This window comes from Chelonia mydas, chromosome 4 (genome assembly GCF_015237465.2).
Source record: "Chelonia mydas isolate rCheMyd1 chromosome 4, rCheMyd1.pri.v2, whole genome shotgun sequence".
NCBI classification, from domain to species: domain Eukaryota; kingdom Metazoa; phylum Chordata; order Testudines; family Cheloniidae; genus Chelonia; species Chelonia mydas.
This window is the reverse complement of record NC_057852.1, coordinates 68,012,169-68,026,947: the sequence shown is the minus strand read 5'-3', so window position 1 is coordinate 68,026,947 and position 14,779 is coordinate 68,012,169. Positions and strand designations below refer to the sequence as shown.

The 14,779-nt window shown below is 37.9% G+C and overlaps 1 protein-coding gene across 1 annotated transcript in view; it reads right to left on the bottom strand.

Annotated features, from left to right (window-relative positions):
* Nucleotides 1-14,779, bottom strand: part of TLL1 (tolloid like 1) — a 204,754-nt gene that overhangs the window by 12,518 nt on the left and 177,457 nt on the right. The window contains exons 20-21 of the mRNA XM_007067044.4: nt 9,736-9,949; nt 1,838-2,088 (exon numbers count right to left, since the gene is read on the bottom strand). Coding sequence (XP_007067106.1) covers nt 1,838-2,088; nt 9,736-9,949 — 465 coding nt within the window. The remainder of the gene's footprint in view (nt 1-1,837; nt 2,089-9,735; nt 9,950-14,779) is intronic.

The window sequence follows — 14,779 nt, the reverse complement described above, 5'->3', positions numbered from 1 at the left end:
GTGGATCCAAACTTTTATATGCCTACTCTTTCTATCTCCACAATGGCTCCTACTTACCACAATTAACATGACTACCCCTATCTTCTGATGATCCCATTGCTTAGCACCGCAGCTCTATTGGGATCTGGTTTATACTGAATTCAAATTTTGCCCCGCTTGGGGCTGTGCTCCCAGAGTGCCTGCAGTGCCCTTGACTGCATAAGATTTGTAATTATTGGTGGTCACACTAGCACTGCAAGGAGATCAACAACATGTGTCTAACTGTAAATGCAGACAATAGGGACAAGTGAGCAGAAGGCTGGGACCTACTAGAGGGTCATAGCTTAGGAAGGATTCTATTATCTATAGGAACATTGCAGCATAGGGAAGTGAGCTTCAGGTGTGTTGGGAGTCCAAAAGAAGAGTTAGAGTCCTCTGCAACCTGCATAAAAGGTTTGAAGCTAGGTCAACAGGTCTAGGCCATTTTTTTTTCTGAACCTCCTCTCCCCTTATTAAAGGGTGGTCTGTTTAATATAAACTAAATATAAAATCTGGAGCATGCCACTTGAAAAATATTTAAGATTTTTATTAATGTAGCCTGTGCTGTTCCTTGTACTGACAGGTCAGTTATACAAATGATGGACAACACCACATCTGGAGCTTATATACTACACTATGATGTGTAAATCAGATGGATCAGACAGTATCATTTTTATAGCAGGTAATAGCAAGAAGGATGAGATGAGTGAATTGCTTTAGAGAAAGCTAAAACAGTCAGAATATTCACCCATGTCATAAAACTATGAATTGTGTCACCCGGAGGGTGGAACAGGGCTCTGTTCTGCCACCTTTATTCATATTTTGGGTCTACTGGCAAAGGTACTGAGGTACTGCTTAGTGTAGAATGTCAGAATTGGGCCCCAGTAGTATTTTTGTTGTTTTGAGAGTTAGTTAGGGTTCTATCATTCTCTCCTTTCCTTTCCCTCAAGCCTAATATGCTTTAAAAGGGGTTGATTTGGCTCTGTTCAGAGCAAGTCAGCCTGAGGTGAGACATCTGGATCCTCATACTTCTTAGGGCTAGACTATTCTTGGTCCCAACATGGCCATACAGGGGAGTAAATGCTCCCTACCACCTCATGTCTGATCTTGTCAAATATTGGCTCTACGTGCAGTGAGACAAACAGAACAAGAAGCAAGAGCTGTACACCAGATACTTACCTTCTTCTCCTGTTAGGAAATGGGTGAAGCCCTGACTCCCCTTTCCTCAACACACTGGGCCTGCAGAGCTAGGCCAATTGAAAGGGAGACATAAGATGCACCCTTTTAGGGTGGCAGTAAGTTATCTTCTCCCAGGAGCCACAATTCCTTTTCAGAGATCCTACTTGGGTGGCACAGCTATGGAAAGCCTCCTACTTAAGCTAAAATTATTCTCTCATTCTAGGCCTATATTTCTTTAGAATCAGATTAGAAATTAGAAAGGAACAAGAGAACAAATCACATGACAGATGTTAGTCACATTGCTTAATGCAGTACTACAAAGTGCCCAGATACTTAAGTGACGAGTGCTATATATAGAACAGACTAAACAATTTTACTTTCAACTTCATATGCACTAGCATAATGATGCCATAATCTGGCTACAAAGACTACAGAATACTTATTGACTGAAAATATTTCAATGGAATATTTTTTGAAATCATAGAAACATGTCTATTGTTCCAAGATTTTGGTAAAATATTTTATTTATTTTTGACAAAACCTACAGTTTGGAGAAAACTACCTGACAGTGACCCTGTAAAAAATTTTATTTTGTAGCTTTTCTGTCCATAAATGTAAGCTTCAGTTACTGATTACTTACCCCTGATCCACAAAATCGACCAAGTCTCACACCTGTTGTATCATGGCCATCAAAGAGTTCAACATAGTCATAACCACAATCTGCCTCTTCTTCCACCTCAAATGTCTGAAATGTTAACTCTACTCGGTAGGCACGCTCTGATACTAACAACCATTCACAGTCCATCTGAACTGGGTAGTTGTTGTCACCAAACTGAGCATGAGAGTACAGATCTCTGGGCTTCATTTCAGCTTTCAGTCGACCACCACACTCTGCATGAAGGAAACAAAAAAAGAATAAGGAAAAGCTTTCTTCAGTACAGCTCATCATTCCCTTTTCCTGTAAGGTTAGCCTTGCTCAGGATGAGTAGTTCCTTACCCCACAGATAGATCTATGGAAGTTAATGGGACTACTTTGCAGAATGAGGTACTACTCTGAATAAGGGTGGCAGAACCTGGCCCATAATTTAAAATTTATTTTTTAAAAGTCATATGGATCTAATTCTGCTTACTGTCCCTAAGTAGTAATTTACAACTTTAATGGAACTTCTTGCCTATAAGGTACTAAAAGAGAGCAAGGAAACCCTTGTGCCCTGCTAAGGCCTAAATGTGGAACTGAATGTGCAGTGAAGAATCAAAATGAGAGTCCAACAAATTTAAATTGTAATAAAATGCTGCAGAATTCATTCCTTTCATCTTTTTATATCCTTAGATACATCATTTCCCATTATGTAAATAATTTTTAACAAAAGAGGACAGCAAATTTGCAGAGAATGTAAATGAACTGTGTGATATCCTTCAATATATATATTTGAGATGCACATAAGGGCAGCCAAATCAAGCTTTATGCTGGGGCATTACATACTGTATGTCAATATTTTCATAATATATCTATCTATACGAGTTAGTAAATTTCTAATTATATGGTTTACGATACATTTTGTTTTACAGATTCACTCAGGTGTAGCTCGTCAAAAAAAATTCCGAGTTTAAAAATATGTATATTACAACATTTTATAGAAAAAACTGTTTTGAATAATTTCACTTCATGAAAAGGAATGTTTAGACTGGGCTACAAACAGTTTGCTTGACAGAAGCAGCTATTATTGTATATTTGAAGAACAAAACATTAACTATTTTACTTCTTCTGTTCTAAACATTTTAACTAGTTTGCATTAATAAATATTTGCTCTTCGTTATACATTTTCATTGTGTTTAGCTTTCTATACTACATCAGTGAATTAGAGTTAAAGTTAAAGGCACTATTTAAAAGCAGCTAAGAACACATGTAAAACTATATTTTGAAAAAACACTGCATTGTTGTTTAGATTTCTAGGGGAGGTTTGGCTGGGATCTTTTAATTTTAACACCTATGGAGATTTCAATTAAAATAGATCACTTATTTTTACAGGTTCATCTGCTCCTTATTTCTCACCAGGCCAAATTCTTCTGCTTATGACATTCATTTCTATAGTAACTATACCAAAATCTATAAGGAGTTCAGTGGCACCTTAAAGACTAACAGATTTATTTGGTCATAAGCTTTTGTGGGTAAAAAACCACTTCTTCAGATGAGATTCCTTGTTGTTTTTGTGGAGTAACACGGCTACCCCAATACTTTATACCGAAATCTGTTTATGTTAGGCTCCTCTGCAGTGGCATTATATTTTATGATGAGCTAAAACAAATCCCAGAATCCAAACACATCTGAGCTCTGGAGGAGGGAGGAGCTGGTCATGAACTCTGTGGATCAGGCCCAACTTTAACAACAACAAATTGTGATGTCATATACTGAAGATTCTGAATTCAGGTAGGAAATAATAATAGGAACACATAGATGCTAAAACTGCACTTTATCGTATTCATGAAAATGTATCTATTAAGAATCAAGACAAGCAAAACAGAAAATATTATATAATATGTAAGTGGAATGATTCTATTAAACTTCATTTATAGCTCAGCATAGAATTTTAAATTCTTCTAGACAAGCATGTACCATTTTCTGACAAAAACAGAAATCCCCCCATAGCTGATTCACAGGATACCTTCATGAGGTTTCATACATGTGTACTTGTGTGCATTTTTCGCACTTCACAACTGCGCATTATCAAAGCTACAGATGAGATGCCTCACCTGGGTTCAGTTTACTGTTTATTCTAATTTACTGGCTACTTCACTTTTTGGTGAATTCAGTTAAGTTTTTGCTTTTGACTGGAATAAGAGGGTAGGTTGTAAGAGGGTTTACACATTTAAGGCATAGAACAGCTGTAAAAAAGGAATACTTTTAATCAACTGTATGTACTGTTTCCCCATATATGCTATGGTTTCTATGAGTTTAAAAGAAATCTCCATCCATATTACCAGCTGCAAAAATTTTAAAGCAAGAATTTCTCACATTTATAAAAAGAGAACCAATTTAAAAAATAGAGAGGAATTTTTCACAAGATCTTAAGTCCACTTTTCCAAAGTGACTGAAGCACTTAGGAACCTAAATCTCATTAGAAATCAATGGGATTTAGGGTCTAAAGTGCTTATATCACTTTTGAAAATGCACACCACCCCCCCGGTCAGCCTTTGAGATGGGGAGGCTTTGTTAGGGCCATTAGGGGAAAGAAAACACTTGGTTCCTGTAAGGATTGACCCTTTCTTGTTTCCTCCCCTTCCCATGGGCACTCAGCCTCCTTGTGAGCTTGAGGAGGGTAGGAAGGGGGGCTCCTTGACAGGCTGGATGCAAGGCCACAGCATAAGCCTATTGGCTCCCATGCACACAAGCGAAGGGCTTATAAACCCTTCTCCCTGCCCAGGGCACAATTCTGCACACTGATCGAAATACCCGCCCCCACTCACTGTGAGCATCATCCTAGTCACCTTTTTAGCCAGATTGGCCTGGGCAGTGTGGGTTTTTTTGCCTTCCTCTCAGCATCCCAGGAACCAGTCAATAGGTTGCACTGCAAAATTCATGTTGCAGCTCAGCAGGTGCCCAGTGCAGCTACTTGCTCAATGGAGGGTCCAGTTCCCCGATAAACTGGAATTGGAAGTGCACTACTAGAAGGCTTGTCCTAAAAAAGGTGGGGAACGGAACCAGGACTCCTAATGTCTGGGACAGCGAGGAGACAACCCCGCTTATATGAGAGAAGATGGTGGGTCCCAGCAATGGTGCTGGGACCAAGCTCACAGCGTGGAGGGTTGCCTGCAGCCCTCCCCTAGGTGGTATGGGTTACAGAAGGAAGAATGACCTGCACCAAAGGAGTTATTGCTGGATAGTTCCCAAGTGTGTTATTCAGTAAAACTGCAGCCTAGTGTCATTCCTGGTGTCTTGTCTTTCTTCTTGTGCCATCGAGGACAATGGGAGTTATACTATTCGGACACTGAGGTGCTTTTGAAAACTTTACTCTAGGACTCATCTATGTTATGTCAAAACTGTGGTAGAGAAACTGATTTTAAAAGTTGTTTAAAATGTGTTCAGGCTAATGTTTGTTCTAGAGTATGGAATTCACAACCATTTAAAAACAATGTTTAATCTCCTGGCAGATACATGCTTTTTAAAACATGCTTCTAAATAGTTTACACCCCTTTATTATGGGCAGGAATACATTAATTTTACATTATGAGTACATTAATTTTAGTTAAATACTAATTTTTAATCTGTGCTGCAGACATGCATTTTTAGTCTCAGGAAATTAATATTTTAAATCCACTGGAATTGTTTAAGAAATTTAACATATTCAGCTCCCAAAATATTCATCACTTCCCAAGTCTGATAAATGCAAACAAACAAAAAAAATCACACAACCGAAAAAAACCACCAACCACCAAAAAAACCAACTATGATTGGAAACCTTGCATCAATTCACAGGATCTTGGGAACTGGAAATTGAATATGAGTCAACAATGTGATGTAGTTTCAAAAAAGACTAATATCATTCAGAGATATACTAATAGGAGTGTTATATGTAAGGCATGGGAGGTAGTTGTCCCACTCTACTTTGCACTGGTAAAGCTTCACCCAGAGTACTGTGTCCAATTCTGTGTGCCACACTTGAGCAAAGATATGGATAAATTAGAGAGAGTCCAGAGGAGAGCGACAAAAATGATAAGAGGTTCAGAAAACCTGACCTATGAGAAAAGGTTAACACAACTGGGCATGTTTAGTCTTCGGAAATGAAGACTGAGTGGGAGGCCTGATAACAATCTTCAAATATGTTAAGGGCTAGTATAAAGAGTACAGTGATCAGTTGTTCTCTATTTCTACGGAAGGTAGGACTAGACACTCGTCTGTTAGATATTAGGGAAAACTTTCTAACTATAAGGGTAGTTGAGCTCTGGAATAGGTTTCCAAAATGGGCTGTGGAATTCCCATCAGTGGAGATTTTTAAGAACAGGTTGGACAAACACCTTTCCGGGATGGTCTGGGTTTACTTGCTCCTGCATAGGGGTTTGGACTAGATGAACTCTCAAGGTCCCTTCCACACCTACATTTCTATGATTCTATAATTGTCCAGAAAATCTGGAACGGAATACAAAGTTTAGTGGCATGATTCCGAATTCAGCTTTGGATTCCATATCAGGCTGCTCATTCTGGGATTACTAGGCTCATTCTGGCCTTGTGCCAGGAACTGTAAAGCCAGAAAATTGTGTCCAGTACAAGGAGAGAGGGGAATGGCTCCTTGAGCTCTTTCTGCCTGTCCTTGCAGTCATGTAGGGTTAGGTGTAATGCCGACAGATCCCGGTCATCGGCAGGTGAGATTAAACGAGGGACCTCTGGAGCTTAGTGCGTGAGCTTCTACCGCATGAGCTAAAAGCCAACTGGCTGTTAGCAAAGGCTGTAGAGAAGACTCATTTTATCTCTCTCTCTAAGTGGTCTCGATGCCACTAGATGGGACACAACACCACACCCAGAAGGTGTGTGGGTTACATAGGCACAAGCTTTTCACTACCACCCCTAATCTCACCCATGGAATCTAGCCTTTTAAAATGACATATTATGTATTACATTATGGAAGCAATAACATGAAGAAAAATAATATATGCTTTGAAAACTTTGATTATATATTCAAAATGCAATGTATATATGCAATGATTATATATTTGATTATATATTCATAAATGCAATGTCCATTCATTTGTGTCCATTCACAAAACTCCCACTAAAATTAATGGTTATGCTTTCATCAAGACTGCAGGATAAAGTCCTTATTCTGTACAAACTGTACATACAAACTGTATCCCTATGCTATCAATTGCTAGGCTCCTCAGTTACCTTAATGGACATTTTGTGAAACATTTTCCTTCAAAAATTCACTTTGAATCATACATGAGCAAAAATGCACATTTTTTCTCCTTCATTCTTAAAAAAGAATCAAGCAGATTTTGTTTTTCAACATTCTGAAGGAAAACACTGTACCTGTGCTGAGATATCATACACAAAGTTTCCACATTAAGTGGAACTTATAAACCTCTTCAAATAGACATTTATAAGGGAAATACCAGCAAGTCATTAACTGTACAAAATGACTAGGGGGCTGGGGCACATGACTTATAAGGAGAGGTTCAGGAAACTGGGCTTATTTAGTCTGCAGAAGAGAAGAGTGAGGGGGGATTTATTAGCAGCCTTCAACTACCTGAAGGGATGTTCCAAAGAGGATGGAGCTCGGCTATTCTCAGTGGTGGCAGATGACAGAACAAGGAGTAATGGTCTCAAGTTGCACTGGGGAGGTCTAGGTTGGATATTAGAAAAAAAACTATTTCACTAGGAGGGTGGTGAAGCACTGGAATGGGTTACCTTGGGAGGATCTCCATCCATAGAGGTTTTTAAGGTCCGGCTTGACAAAGCCCTGGCTGGGATGATTTAATTGGGATTGGTCCTGCTTTGAGCAGGGGATTGGACTAGATGACCTCCCGAGGTCTCTTCCAACCCTAATCTTCTATGATTCTGTGAGTTTATGTAGCAGTGTAACTGGTAACACTTAGAAATACTGCGGGCATAGATTTTAATTTCCTTTATGTAATGACTACTGCAATTGTGTAAATGGAAAGAAACTACATAAATCAGTAGTATTACAACACCCATCTTTACCAATAGTTTTGTTTTTTAATTATTTACTGTAAAATTGTAGTAAGGACCAATCAAACCTTTTATATATAATTTTGTGAAAATCATAATGGTCATTCTGAGGTAGAGAAGACTGGAGAGGGTAATACAAGTGATCTTGTAGGATTTGGAAAGGATGAAGTAAAGCACATGATAATGTTTTCAGTCCCTCTTAAGAGTTAAAATGTACATGTGACACATGTGGTTGTAGATGTACAATTGCAGCTGATACAAAGGGAGATAAGGAAGGGCCTGATCCAGCAAACACATCGTGAGTGTACTACTAAGTGTTTGCAAACCAGGTCTCATAACACGAAAGAGAAGTACACTGAATGTCAGGGTAAACAACTCTTTCATTTTCCAGCATCAGAACACAAATGGTGAGAAAGAGCCCAGGTTCTGATGTCCGGTGACTCTGCCAAAAGGAGAAATTAATCACACAAAGTATCAAGGATTATTTCTCTACAAAAATGCAAGGGGAAAAAACCTAATTTGAATTTTAATATTAATTTATAATGATTTGATAGTTGCACATGCACTTTTATGTTGCATGTGATGTTTTAGATAATGTTAAACTACATGGATAAAATATAGACTACTCATTCTTATAATCAAGATTAGGGATTTGTGTGCATCAGCAAAGCCTCAGTATGCTGGAAGTCATATTTATATAATATCCGCTTTAATATGCAGTTTGAAAAATAATCCCTGAGTAAGAATTGATTGTGGTAAATGAAGAAATATTATTTCTACTGTAGAGATTGGGGAAATATTATTCTATTCTACTCTGTAACATAGGTGCTGGAACTAGGGCTACTGCCACAACCCCTGGCTTGAAGTGGTTTCCATTATATATGGGATTTACAGCTTGGTTCAGTGGCTCTCAGAACCCCCACTATATAAATTGTTCCAGCACCCCTGCTCTCTAATATTTTTGAATGGCTTCTCTTCCCTTTCCAAATAACGTCTTGGAGGTTAACATTTTTAGAGTCACCACTAGGGGTCATTGTAAACCAAGCAACTTCAGAAAAATAATGTTTGTAACATGGAAAATGTCCTAAGCAACCGATTAATGGAATTTCAGAACATATTTTGAATGACAATAATTTCTATCAAGGACCAAAAGTAACTGCTAAGCCTGAAGGAGACTTTTTAAAACCTTGTTTATTTTAGCAAGACTGTCAGTTTTGTTTTGCTTACTTTTACCTTTGCTTACCATTCTTTTTTTACTGTAGACGAAATAGTGTTACCTGTTAACACAAATTCCCATGTTTTATTTAAAATCGTAGAAGACAAAAATCAGAGACTATTTTGGTACACAGCACACTACATTACAATAGGTCCACTGGAAATGAAATTAGAGGCCGTTGAATCTTTTATAAGTATAGTCAGCTATGGCATCAATTATAAGAATACAAATTTCTTGAAAACCTGTTTCCCAAATCTGCTGAATTTAAAAAGGAATCATAGCTTTCCTCAGGAAAGAATTCAGCATTGCCTTCCTTTTGGCTTTTACTAGATCTTTTTTCAAAGTAACTGATTACTTTTTAATGACTGTCCAGCAACAACATTAAGGTTAAAAAAGAAAAAAACCTTTCAAAAACAAAACAAAAAAAGTAATAAGATCGCAAAAAAGAGTTAATTCTAGAATCCTGGCAATATTTCCTTTCATCTCTGAGTTTAGATTTCATCTACTGCCTCGAAGGATTTGTTCAGCTTTATTGGTAGCACTGATTTATCTACTAAACAATTCTGCTCATAGAACATGAAAATCCTGAATGTCTCCATCAAGGAAAAATGATCAGTAAATAACATCCTGATTTCCTAACCTGTAGAGTGTGTGGCTTGGAAGCCTTTTCTTTGTACTGATGCATCAGAAACAAACCGGAGGAACATTTTATTTCCAGTAGCAACAAGAGGATCTGGTATCTTATTGCCACATAAACGTCCCAGAATTGGTGACTTTTCTGTTTCTCCATCAAACACTTCCAAGTGGTCATAAGCACATTCCTGATGTTGTTCAATCTCAAACTCATTAAAGGTCTGAAAAGAAAGCAAAATAGTGTGTTAAGAAGGACTCCAATACATATTATATCTTATACATATGTCATAAATATAAAGGGAAGGGTAAACCCCTTTAAAATCCCTCCTGGCCAGAGGAAAAATCCTCTCACCTGTAAAGGGTTAAGAAGCTAAAGGTAACCTCGCTGGCACCTGACCAAAATGACCAATGAGGAGACAAGATACTTTCAAAAGCTGGGGGGAGGGAGAGAAACAAAGGGTCTGTGTCTGTCTTTATGCTGCTTTTGCCGGGGATAGACCAGGAATGCAGTCTTAGAACTTTTAGTAAGTAATCTAGCTAGGTATGTGTTAGATTATGATTTCTTTAAATGGCTGAGAAAAGAATTGTGCTGAATAGAATAACTATTTCTGTCTATGTGTCTTTTTTGTAACTTAAGGTTTTGCCTAGAGGGATTCTCTATGTTTTGAATCTAACTACCCTGTAAGGTATTTACCATCCTGATTTTACAGAGGCGATTTCTTTACTTCTACTTACTTCTATTTCTATTAAAAGTCTTCTTGTAAGAAAACTGAATGCTTTTTTCATTGTTCTCAGTTCCAAGGGTTTGGGTCTGTGGTCACCTATGCAAATTGGTGAGGCTTTTTACCAAACCTTTCCCAGGAAGTGGGGTGCAAGGGTTGGGAGGATTTTGGGGGGAAAGACGTGTCCAAACTACGTTTCCCAGTAAACCCAGTTAGAGTTTGGTGGTGGCAGTGGATATTCCAAGGATAAAGGATAAAATTAATTTGTACCTTGGGGAAGTTTTAACCTAAGCTGGTAAAAGTAAGCTTAGGAGGTTTTCATGCAGGTCCCCACATCTGTACCCTAGAGTTCAGAGTGGGGGAGGAACCTTGACAACATAACAAACATTTACTTTATATAGGTTTCCAGCATACAGCCTGCATGCAATTGAGACAGCACATGTAATTTTGTTGCGGTTATAAGCTTGGACCTTTGAATGACAGACGCACTCTAAGGAAGAAGAGTAATAATAAAGACAGTGAATTTTAACGTTGGCAGGGCACTGCTTCACCTGAAAGGGACTAGGAGGACACTTGTGTCCAATGAATATCAATGGCAGAACAGAGCAAATCTGGAATATCATAGCCATTCCATTGAATTCATACAATTAGTTCCCAGGATTATTCCAAATCTCACAGATCATCCAAAACCAGCCAGAAAGTAGGAAATCTCTTGGTTCCTTTTATAACTGTGGCCCTGCAATATCTCTGAGATGTTGTGCTTTTATATATGTGCTTCTTCAATACACTTTAAACCAATGAAAACGACATTTCCACATGACCCTTGTAGGTAAAACATATACAGCACGGTCCTTTGAAAATTATGCCATACAAACCAATTTTTTATAACTACAATATTGGTTATATTTAAGGCTTCACTCAGCAAATTAAAATAATCTTTCTCGAGGAAATCAGTCTAAGAAAGCTGCAAAAAAGGTTTTTGAGTGAATTTGTAAATAAATCCCAACACAACTCACTTTTACTTGTCACCAACTCTCAAAGAGAGAGGAAAGTTGCAGAAGTTATCTTAAAGGTCACAAGTATTACTTACTTTCAGGTCCGTTGTATATTTCTTCTCCACACAGCAACATTTATTTAAGTGTTTATCTGAGCTCCTAGAGACTCAACTCTCCTCAATGCCCTGGAGAGTGGAGTCCAGTTGTCCAAGATTTTAAAAAGTGACTAGTGATTTTCAGTCCCTCAATTTTAGGGTACCCAGCTGAAGACACTTTGAAGGTGTCTGATTCCCTGAGTCTGGCCCCTACCCTCTGAAAATCAGGCCCTTTAAACTGTCTGAAGATTGGGGCACCCAAAAATCACAAGTCACTTTTTACAATCTTAAACTTATTTGTCCACAGAACAGGTAGCTCACAGGTAGTGGGAGTTTCTGAACCATATCATCAGAACCTAATCTTAAGGGACCACTTCCAGGAGCAAGGGATAGTTCAGTCTCCGGATCCTTCTTGTCTTCTCCACGGAGACTGCCACCTAGTGTTCCAACTCATGACAAGTGTGCTATTTATGTGATATATGGATGCTTCTCTATTCAGGAGTGGACTGAGATCACCAAGCTTATTACAAATGGGACATCAAACAGCCATGAGATATAACTTCTGGTCACTGTTGAACTGAGCTAGATTTGAACGAGAAGCCTAATGATGAAAGGTCATAGAGAATTATGTATAAGCACTGAGAGGCTGAAATACTTCTAGGCTTCTCTGAACATTTTCACAATTAACCTTAAATTGAAAGCTCATTCAGTGGAATTTATTTATTATTATTAATTAGTAATTTTATGGTTCTCAAGTTACTTTTTGTTAATACAATAAAATATCACAAAAGCACTCTAGGAATTAATGCTCCTAACTGTATGCAGTGTATTTCCAGCAAAGCAAGCTAAAAGATTAAGAAGCAATATTTAAAAGGAATAAAAGCAAACAGTCTAACTCTGAGCACACATAATAACTGATCATTCTGTCTGGTACACCAAAGCAAGTCTAATCTACTGAATCCCCGATGGAAGTCAGCCAATATAAAATGTGATGGCACTTTATATTACCAGCTGTCCTAAAGGAATTGCATATAGCTAAAGCATTGATGTTTTGGCAAATGAGAAAGAATACTCAGAATATCAGTTTTAGTTCACAAAGAACTGGAGAGTGAAAAGATAGTACTGAACGGACACAGATTCATTTTATAGGAAAAGCTGACATTTATATGAGCGGAAAGAAATCATTGATGCAATAAAAACAGGAGTGCAGCAATCCCCATTGCCACTCTAAAATTTCAATCAACCATCCTATCTTCAGACAGCCAGGTATGTGTTGTCATTGGGCCCTAAACAATATTTGATTAATTACAAAAACAAACAAACAGACAAAAACCACTGAGAGGCTGTAAGAGCTGGTTAAATATACAATTCAGTGAATCCACTGTGAATATCAATGGGAGTTCTATATGTGCTGTAAGAGCAGTCTATAGTTCTGAGTTTGATTTTTAATTTTTTGTTTTGTTTTTCAAAGGAAAATCACACTGTATTTTTTTCAGTTCTGCAATCTGAAAGGTCAGTAGTTCAGAAGCACTCCTTACAATCAATAATCTGTGAAAGCTATTATTTTAAATGTTTGAATTACAATTAGGATTTATGAGAACTAGAGGATTTAAGAAAAAGCAAATATTATATGTTAAACTATTTCAAACATTCAAACATTTCAAGAAATATTAAACAAATTAGAAATTGGCTTAAAGTTTTATCCATAGCATCCCCACATTTCGAGGGACACAAAGAATTTGCTTTTCAGCTGCCTTTACTATTAAGCTTGGTAATACAATTTTGAAATAAAAGAACTTTAAATACTCTTTGCATAATTTAAATCAGATGAATCATAATTTCTATCAAGATGAATAGAGATTAACAAGCATGTGGACAAGGAGGATCCAGTGGCTATAGTGTACTTAGATTTTCAGAAAGCCTTTGACAAGGTCCTTCACCAGAGGCTCTTAAGCAAAGTAAGCTGTCATGGGATAAGAGGGAAGGTCTTCTTGTGGATTGGTAACTGGTTAAAAGATAGGAAACAAAGGGTAGGAATAAATGGTCAGTTTTCAGAATGGAGAGAGGTAAATATTGTGTCCCCCAGGGGTCTGTACTGGAACCAGTCCTGTTCAACATATTAATAAATGATCTGGAGAAAGGGGTAAACAGTGAGGTGGCAAAATTTGCAGATGATACAAATCTATCAAGATAGTTAAGTCCCAGGCAGACTGCAAAGAGCTACAAAAGGATCTCTCAAAACTGGGTCACTGGGCAACAAAATGGCAGATGAAATTCAATGTTGATAAATGCAAAGTAATACACATTGGAAAACGTAATCCCAACCATACATATAAAATAATGTCGTCTAAATTAACTGTTACCACTCAAGAAAGAGATCTTGGAGTCACTGTGGATAATTTTCTGAAAACATCCACTCAATGTGCAGCAGCAGTCAAAAGAGCAAACAGAATGTTGGGAATCATTAAGAAAGGGATAGATAATAAGACAGAAAATATCATATTGCCTCTCTATAAATCCATGGTACGCTCACATCTTGAATACTGTGTGCAGATGTGGTAGCCCCATCTCAAAAAAGATACATTGGAATTGGAAAAAGTTCAGAAAAGGGCAACAAAAATTATTAGGGGTATGGAATGGCTTCCGTATAAGGAGAGATTAATAAAACTGGGAATTTTCAGCCTGGAAAAGAGATGACTAAGAACAGATATGATAGAGGTCTGTAAAATCATGACTGGTATGGAGAAAGTAGATAAGGAAGTGTTATTTACTCCTCATAACACAAGAACTAGGGGTCACCAAATGAAATTAATAGGCAGCAGGTTTAAAACAAACAAAAGGAAATACTTCTTCACACAACGCACAGTCAACCTCTGGAACTCTTTGTCACAGGATGTTGTGAAGGCCTAGTTCAAAAAAGAACTAGATACATTCATGGTGGATAGGTCCATCAATGGCTATTAGCCAGGATGGGCAGGGATGGTGTCCCTAGCCTCTGTTTGCTAGAAGCTGGGAATGAGCAACAGGGGATGGATCACTTGATGATTACATGTTCTGTTCATTCCCTCTGGGGCACCTTGAATTGGCCACTATTGGAAGACAGGATACTGGGCTAGATGGACCTTTGGTCTGATCCAGTATGGCCATTCTTATGAACTTTTAGGGGAATAGGCTGAGCAAAATTATTGCAGTTTTCTTTATCTCATTATTTTTTCTGTTATCTATATGCATTTCCAGGC